This window comes from Venturia canescens, chromosome 3 (genome assembly GCF_019457755.1).
Source record: "Venturia canescens isolate UGA chromosome 3, ASM1945775v1, whole genome shotgun sequence".
NCBI lineage: Eukaryota > Metazoa > Arthropoda > Insecta > Hymenoptera > Ichneumonidae > Venturia > Venturia canescens.
Genome location: NC_057423.1, coordinates 25665867 through 25675187, shown reverse-complemented (window position 1 = coordinate 25675187; position 9321 = coordinate 25665867). Strand labels below are relative to the sequence as shown.

General features: G+C 46.7%; 1 protein-coding gene across 1 annotated transcript; it reads left to right on the top strand.

The window, feature by feature from the left end:
- The first annotated feature begins 3443 nt into the window (after positions 1 to 3443).
- On the top strand, positions 3444 to 9051 carry LOC122408511 (uncharacterized). The gene is made up of 5 exons (XM_043415306.1): positions 3444 to 3921; positions 4011 to 4211; positions 4295 to 4450; positions 4531 to 4776; positions 5032 to 9051. Exons 1-5 carry the CDS (start codon positions 3444 to 3446, stop codon positions 8964 to 8966), a joined length of 5016 nt encoding a protein of 1671 aa, XP_043271241.1. The 3' UTR covers positions 8967 to 9051.
- Positions 9052 to 9321: the final 270 nt, after the last annotated feature.

Sequence of the window (9321 nt, the reverse complement as noted above, 5' to 3'; positions counted from 1 at the left end):
TTTAGTTTAAGGCTTGTAATTGTAATGTTTATTGCCTAAAAGTTGTACTAAGGCATAATAAATATCATCATCATCATCATCATCTCTCTCGGCAGGGTGTCAGTTGGACACCGTGCAATTCTCCATCGTGGCATTTGCCCCGTACTATTCTCCACTGTGTAACTCTCCTACTGTGTCATTTGCCCCCGGTGCCAAATGCCCAACCGGGCATTTGCCCCGTAGTTCTATTGACCACCGTAGCAGTTCGACATTTCCCCGACGCTCAAGTATTCCCACTTTTCGCACCGTCAGGCTCAGCCATCCCCACCATGCCCGATATGCCTTCGTTGTACATCCCCTCTACTGTGGCAATTGGACACCGTGGCAAATGCCCAACCGTGCATTTGCCCCGTAGGGCTATTGACCACCGTAGCATTTCGACATTTCCCCGACGTTCGCGTATCCCCACTTTTCGCACCGCCAGGCTCAGCCATCCCCACCATGCCCGATATGCCTTCGTTGTACATCCCCTCTACTGTGGCAATTGGACACCGTGGCAAATGCCCAACCGTGCATATATGCCCCGTAGGACTATTAGCAATTCGGCATTTTCCCGACTCACAGATGTCCGTATTCCCTATCAGCTGTACTTTCCGAATAGAATCACCCGTACCCGATGAAAAACGTCATTCGCGAGAAAATAGAAAAATTTTATCGTTTGGTAACGATTAAGAACACATCCTAGGCAAAGTATTGTTCACTTAATAAAAAGAATTGGCAAGTCATGGAAAGATCGTGTGAGAAGAAAATTGTTTGACGAATAACTGGAAAATTATTTATTGTCATTAGACATGAAATTATATTTCGTAAAAGGATGCTGGATTCTTTTTTGAATTTCTTTCGACTATCAACTTATTTTGAAATGTTTGTGCAATAATGTATGCAAAATAAAAATTTTCCTCTATTGAATTTTTTGCAAAATTTTGTAATCAACTTTTGAACCAATAATATTCCGTATGATAATTTACAAGAAATTTACTTCATGGAACGATTAGTAATTAAGATTTTTTAAAATATTCTTTATATGTAGAAAATCAAATTAGAAATGAAACCATTATAAAAATATGCAGAAGCTCTGTGAAAATCACAGAACCACGAAGGTTCATGCGTACTTTTTGAACGCGAATTAATCTTTACAAATCTTGAAAATTGCACGACCTTCTGGTATTTTTCCTCAATTGTCCTTCAATAGTTGAAAATTATTCTTCGTCAATCAATTTTTTTTATAATCAATTTCAAACCATTACGCGGTATCGTAGAAACCGTTTCAAAGTCTGGCAAACTACTTTGAAAAAGAGGGCAGACTATTTTTTTTTACATTAGAGGTTGTAATAGCAATCAAGTTATGGGACAAAAATGGTTACGGAAAGTTCAAGTCCTCGTTGCAAACGAACAACGTACAAGCATCTTCATCAGCAGAATCTTGCAAAAAATTTTCCTTGCAAAAAGTATTTCATTGATTGGTATAAGAAAATTTTTTGGGGGATGAGCGCGTCGCCATAGTGCACCATCGTTTTTTCCGGTGTATATATATATATATATATATATATATATTTTATTTTATATTCGTAAAAAATATAAAATAAAAAATCTCTCTCTATATATATATGTAGATGTGACGGCAGATTCCAGGACATTTATATGTTTATCACGGTGTTTACCGAGACATTTGGCAGGTTCCAGGACAGTCCTGGAACCCATTTAATAGAATGAATGGAAAACGTTGCGCTCCTTGGCTGGGCTACTCTGGGGTTTTTGACCTAAAAATTCCGTCTCTCCGGCGCGAAGCGCCGGAGAGACCCACCCATTTACTTCTCAAGAGTTTTCTTTTTTCTTTGTTCAATTTTAAAAAATTAAAGAAAAAAAATTCTTGAAAAGTAAATGGGTGGGTCTCCCCGGCGCGAAGCGACTTGTAGCGAACTTGTAGAGGGACGGAATATAAGCGTGGCCGGGACGAGGTGCTCGCGCGCGATTCGATTGAAGACTGATGGGCGAAGAGGCTAAGACGTTTATGCAAACACGTGCTTATGATGAGCATATCATTTCAGGGGTAAAAGAAGGACAGGAGGGGCCGTAAAAACAGCTGACACCTCGGCCCGATGCAGTCATCCTCGTATACGGGGCAAAGGATTCACACATGCCCTCTCGCTCACTCTCACGCTTAGATAAGGCCGCTCGCGAGGCGTGATGCCTCGCGAGAGCTTGAGGTATTCGCTGCTTCATCAAAACTGCACGTGGCTGCAATCTCGACGACGTACACCCTCTTACTCGCTCTCGTGCTAGCATACGCGTCAACGTATATGCTCTCGCTCGCTCTCTCTTGAGATGCGGTACCTCGCGCTCACCGTGCACAGCCTCTAAGCAGGCAGGGGAGTACGTCATCGTAGCATTGACCTTAAGTAATAGCAGCGCGCTGGTTCTTTAAGCAACAGCCAGCAGTGATGGCATATACCGTCTCGCTCGCTCCAACGTCATGATACATCCTCTCTCTCTTTCTCTCTCGTGAGGCGCAATACTCGAGCATTTGAGAGTCGCGGCAATGATAGCGCATGCTATCTCGCTCGCATCCGTGCCGTGATAAAGCCTCTCGCTCGCTCTCTCATGAGATGCGAGGCCCTGCGCTCTCGCGACGTCGTCGTGCAGCGTCATCAGAATTGCACGTGCACCGGCCGAGCGCTCCAGAGCTGTAACGTGGATAGAGCACAGCCTCTCGCCCACACCCGGAGACATGATACATCTTCTCGCTCACTCTCTCTCTTGTGAAGCGCACGAGCGCGAGAGCAGCAGCAACAGCATATACCCTCTCGCTCACACTCACGACACCGTGCATTCTCTCACTCGCTCTTTCGCTAGATGTAGAGGCACAGCGCTTCAGAGTTGTAGCAGTGATACCATATACCGTCTCGCTCGCTCTCATCACACCGATCCTTTAGCGAGCAATCCTCTCTCTCGCTCTCCCGTGAGACGCGATGCTTTATACAGAGCTGTCAAAACGACGCATACGGCTGCAGCCTCTTGATACCTCTAAACAAACCCCACCGATATATATTCTTTATTATATGCTATTTTTGCGGATTCAACCGATTCACTTATGAAGGGCGTATCTCCGAGGGCTAAAGACACAGCTCGGTCTTCGGGAGAAGATGCTATACAGGAGATGGAGCAATACGCTCGGAAATATGCTTGCAGGCATAAACAAAGCTGTCTCACTCGTACGCGTGCTTTTTCACGCAAACACCGGGGACCATGAAGAGTACTGTTAAACTTCAGCGACTGCTCCTTTGCTGTCTTGAAAAAAGTATCGCTAGCATTTTAATTATGATTCACACCTATCTTCTCGCTCGAGATATGTCAGTAGCGATTCAACCGTCATATAGAGCGGTATTTAACGATTACCCCTTACAATGTCGGATGAATCAGTGCGTTCTTGTATTTTGAGTCTTTTACGTCTAACAAAACCGCATAGCGCTCAGCTGAGACGTCGGTGTAATGATCTATGGTGTTACGAGCTGCTGCATTTATCGGGTGATCGACTCGTGAACAGACTTAAATACGTAATCTGGTGGGCCCCTTTACGCGCTCTAGTGGTGGCCTATAACAGAGGCATATTAAGTGGTCAACGAGTGCTGGGTGTTGTGTATGAGGAGTTACAGCGCCGCGGTGTTTTAGAAGCTCCCCGCGTAAGAGGCCTTGTCGATGAAATCAGATGTAAGTACCATTATCTCGATAAATCACGGTTGTTGGCGGTTAGCAATACAGCAGTTATTTTTACCATAGGCTATCGGCAGTTTTACGATGCGGGGAGTGACGAAGAAGAGGCTCTCGCTGAGGCGACGAGATCTGTGGAGGAAACGGATCTAGAGCGTCAAACCGCCCTCTACCGTGCGTATTCAACTCTGTTTTGGCGTTATTACCCCCCTCCGATTTTCGTTTTTAGACATAAAAACTACTGGGGGGTGGTATTTTTTCAGAACCGCTGCATGAGGAGGGGGTAGGGGAAGAGCCTAGAGCGAGCACCTCGGCAGCCCCGGCCGAGCCGATACCGCAGGGTTTCACCATAGGCCATCGGCAGTTTTACGACGCGGTGAGCGACGAAGAAGAAGAAGAGGCTCTCGCTGAGGCGACGAGAGCTGCGGAGGAAGCAGATCTAGAGCATCAAACCGCCCTCTACCGTGCGTATTCAGCTCTGTTTTGGCGTTATTATCCTCGATTTTCGTTTTTAGACATAAAAACTACTGGGGCGGTATTTTTTCAGAACCGCAGCATGAGGAGAGGGCTGAGGAAGAGCCCAGGGCGAGCACCTCGGCAGCATCGGCCGAACCGATACCGCTGCAGCCCGAGTCTGATGACGACGAGGCGTCGACTATTCTAAACCCCTCCTTGATGTTTAGCGATCGGTCTGATATACTGGGTAAGCATAGTCGTACAATGATAATAAAATAAAAATAAACCGCGTAAAAATAAACAGAAATTATGAAATAACCCAAACAGCTGTGTACCGGCAAGCCAGAGCAAACGATGACGACGGAGCGATAGCGGGTCCATCGTATCACCACCATCGTCAGCAGGAAGATGACCTCGTACAGCCCGAGAATCAGCTGGGGGTGTATCCGATGGATGCTCGACAGGAGGAGGAGGAGGAGGAGGAGGAGGAGGAGGGGGAGCGTCTAAACGAGGAGCGATTAGAAGCTAGACGCTTCGGCCTATGGTTTCAAGAGCTGATGGAGTGTGATTCAGGTAAAGAAATAATAACGTCTTCTCTCTCTTTCTCCCTCACTCGCGCGCTTTCTCTCTCTTTATCTCTAGCCCTTGCGGTATATACAGGATACGTTTAAAAAGGCTTTATTATATTTACCACAGGGTACTCGTCAGCTGACTCGTCAGCTATCTCGTTATAGGCGTACCGCGATTAGTACAAGGTACACTAAAGTTACAATATGCCTTTTTATCGGCGATCTCTACTCTATAACTCACGCCTTTGTTTGATTACAGATATACAAACGGGCGGGGGAAGAACGCGCAATACACAGGGGAACGAGGCTTTCGGGGATGTGCAACCCCCGGGAGGGCGGATCATCATCACGCACGATACAGCCCGTTATTTCAAACGTTTTCAACTACGTGGTCGGGAGATAACATTGCGTATCCGCCAGCCTCACGCTGGCGCAAACGTGACAACATGGCTTGAAGGAGCATTCCGCGATCTTCTGACGCATCTCACGAGTCACTGTGAGGATGGTGACTACGCGGGGATCTCGTTCTCCGCGAGCTGCTTAGCGCACGGCCCCGTCTGGCTTTCATTCCGCCCTGTCCGCGCCTATACATTTGTAGATATTTGGCAATTAATAACAAACATAGCTCAAAGTGCAGCGTCTCTGGATATTAATGATTCTTTCCATATAAAAGTATGTATCGTTAAAGGTTTGGAGGGTAGGGGGCGAAAAGGTTTGACACACGAGGGCGTTGCTAAAAAATCAATTTTAACGATTCGAAATACCGACAATCTGTGTCTACCGCGCTCGTTAGTAACAGCACGCGCGTACGCGGAAAGGGGTGAGATACGCTCGGGGGCTCTGCATTCTAGATGGCAGCGTATACGACAGATTAACGGGTCGCTTCAAAAAGAGGCGGCGCTTGAGCTCACGAGAAGCGCAAATGTTGTTATACAGCCCGCTGGCTGCGGTATGCGCGAAATTGCTATATACCAGAATTATTTGGCTCGCGAGGGGTTAGCTATCGTGGTTTTCGAGTTTTTGACTTTGGGGCGACGCGAAAGACCGGTGTTTGACGGTACACAGACGGTTATGGATACAGTAGGCTCAGTCCGGCACACGTTATACATTCTGTATTATGAGCGGTCGCATCATTTCCAGCCTATCTTGAATCTGCGTGGTGCTGTAGGCAGCTTAAACTTCTGCGCAATCTGTAACGTCCGTTCTCGTCGGGATCATAGATGTTTAAAAAAGAAATGCCCTCGCTGCCTTCAAGCACCGCCCTGCGCTCTGGGAGCAGCTGCCGCGATCAGATGCGAGACATGTAACCGCGATTTTTTTGGGGAGCAATGTTTAGAAAATCACAGGGCTGTTACCATCCGTCGTAAACACAGGGTAAACACTGTTTGCGAGTCTCTTCAGCGGTGCCGTAACTGCTTTCGCGCGATAAGACCTTTAGAGAAAAAGACGCATGTGTGCGGGGAGGGTTTCTGTAAAACGTGTAAATCGCGGCACCCCTATAATCGCCTGTGCTATATGAGGCCTATTCGCGTCGATGAGAGGCCAATAGAGAACATATTCATATTCTATGATTTTGAAACGCAGCAGTGTACCCCTCTAAAAGGTGATCCTACAACGCGCGTTCACGAACCGAATCTTTGCGTAACTCAACGTGTCTGCACCAAGTGCTGCGATAATGCTTCTATAGACGAGCCGTGCGAGCATTGCGGGGATCACGAGTTTATATTTAGGACGAACCCTGTGTGTCAACTTGTGGAGTTAGCCATACAGAGTATGCCGAACTTCTCTCACGTATTTTTAATAGCCCATAACGCCGGTGGTTTCGACGCCCAGTTTATCCTGCGCTACCTCATCGAGGAGAAAAAAACGCAGCTCCCTTCTTTAATAATGAACGGCACTAAAATCATCACAATGCGCATTGGCAAACTCGTGTTTCTCGACAGCTTGAACTACTTTCACATGCCTCTGAGTGCACTGCCTAAATCTTTCGGTCTAAAAACTGCTCTCGCCAAAGGATCTTTTCCGCATCTGTTCAATAGGCCCGAGAATCAAAATTATATTGGGCCGATGCCGCCTGCGGCCGATTACTCTCCCGACACTATGCGCCCGGAGGAACGCGAGCGTTTTTTTGCATGGTATAACGAGTTAAAGAATGCCTCTTATGTATTTAACTTTTCAAACGAGCTCATAACCTATTGTAAAAACGACGTTACGATATTGAGACAGGCCTGTGTGGTTTTCCGGAAAATGTTCAAGGACAGCGGACGCGTTTGCCCGTTTAGCGAAAACACAACAATCGCGTCCGCCTGCTTTCAAATCTTTCGAAAAAATTTTTTAAAACCTAACACGATCGGTATTATACCTACGGGCGGTTACAGATGGGCTCACAATCAGTCAAAAAAAGCGGTCTCTTGGCTCGTGTGGATGGAGCATTCTTTAAATCGTCGTATCATTCACGCAGGACGCTCGCGCGAGTTTAAATTGCCTCAAAATTTATTAGTAGACGGTTACTACGAAACACCTGATTCAGCCCACGTGTTACAGTTTCACGGTTGCTATTGGCACGGGTGTTTGAGCTGTTTCACTGTAAACAGAGACCGTGTACAAAGCGATGGTGATACACTGAACGAGCGTCTCGAGAGAACAAACGCTATATCGCAGAGAATCCGCTCAAGCGGCTACACGTTAACCGAGATTTGGGAGTGCGCGTATGACCGGATGATAAAAACAGATTTAGAGATGAGCGCTTTTGTGAGTGATCACCCTCTGGTTCGAGCGGAGCCTCTCAATCCGCGCGATGCTTTTTTCGGTGGTCGCACGGAAAACATGGTCACTCTGTACGACGTGAAAGACGGGGAGCAGATACGATATGTTGACGTTTGCTCTTTGTACCCATACATCTGCAAGTACGGCAAATATCCGGTGGGTCATCCAACGGTATACGTCGGCGACGAGTGCAGGGCGCTGACAGGTCCCGAAAATAATATCAGTCTTTCCCGCGTCGAGGGCCTTGTTAAATGCACAGTGCTTCCACCGCAAAATCTTTATCATCCGGTGCTGCCGGTGCGAATGCATCAGCGCCTGTTATTCGGGTTATGTCGTAGCTGCTGCGAAACAATGAACCAGGACGCGTGTCCTCATGAAGACCCCGCGGAGCGTGTGTTTAGCGGTACTTGGGTAGTGGATGAATTGCGAAAAGCTATTGCGTGCGGGTATAAAATATTAACCGTGAGCGAGATTTGGCAGTATAAGATAACGCAGTACAACCGCGATACACAGAAGGGGGGCCTTTTCACCGGGTACATAAACACTTTTCTTAAAATCAAACAAGAGGCTAGCGGTTGGCCCGAGGGTTATGCAGATGACGAGGCTGCCCAAGAGCGTTATATAACTGCTTTTAAGACAGCCGAAGGGGTTCAGCTGGAGCGGGGTGCGGTAGCGAAAAACCCAGGGCAGCGCTCGGTAGCCAAACTTTGTCTTAACTCCTTTTGGGGTAAATTTGGACAACGCGAAAATTTACCGCAAACAGAAATAGTATCGACACGCGAAAAACTTATGGAGCTGCTAAATAGCCCCGAGCACGAGATCACTGGTATGCTACCTGTTAACAACCAGGTGCTGTATGTTAATTATATGAAAACCAGTGATGCTGTAATACCGTCTAATATAGCAAATACTGTCATAGCTGCATACACCACAGCCCAAGCCCGTTTAAAACTTTACACCTATCTCGAACCGCTGGGTAAGCGTGCTCTGTACTGCGACACCGATTCCGTTATTTATGTCACGAGAAAAGAGCCTGGAGAGTATGAACCGCCAACGGGTCAATTGCTAGGGGATTTAACCGACGAGCTAAGCTCTTACGGCGAGGGCAGTTACATTAAGTCTTTCATCTCAGGCGGCCCTAAATTTTATTCTTTCATAGTTAATACGCCGAGCGGCGCGGAAAGCGAGGTTTGCAAGGTTAAAGGCATAACGCTGAATTACGCAAACAGCTCGCTGATAAATTACGAATCAATACGGTCATTTATAATAGGTGAGAGAGAAAATCCTGTTGTACTACAGTTTGATTCAATACGTCGTACGCCGTTCCACCAGGTTGTCACACGACCCGAAAAGAAATCGTGCATGCCTCTAAGCGTCAAGCGAAGACGTGATGGCGAATACGGCTCGCTCCCTTACGGCTACAAGTAACCGTTTATAAAAACTCTCGCTTTAAACATTGTTAAGCAGCGTTGTAAAATATCTATGTTATTACTGTAAAATATTTATACTGTTACGGAAAAATAAAAGCTCTATACATGTTTCAACTGCTCGAATTCTTTATATTATACTGCCCCGTAGGAAACGTGGTCATTCGCGCAGATGGATGTACGGTGGAAGCATCCCTGGACCTCAATGATCTGTGGTCCCACAGGCTGCGGTAAAACGTACTTTGTAAAAAAGTTTTTAAAGTTTATTTCACGGATGAACAGTGAGCCGTTTGAGAGAGTCATTTTCTATTACTCCGAGTGGCAGTCAGCGTACACGGAGTACGGTGAATCAATAG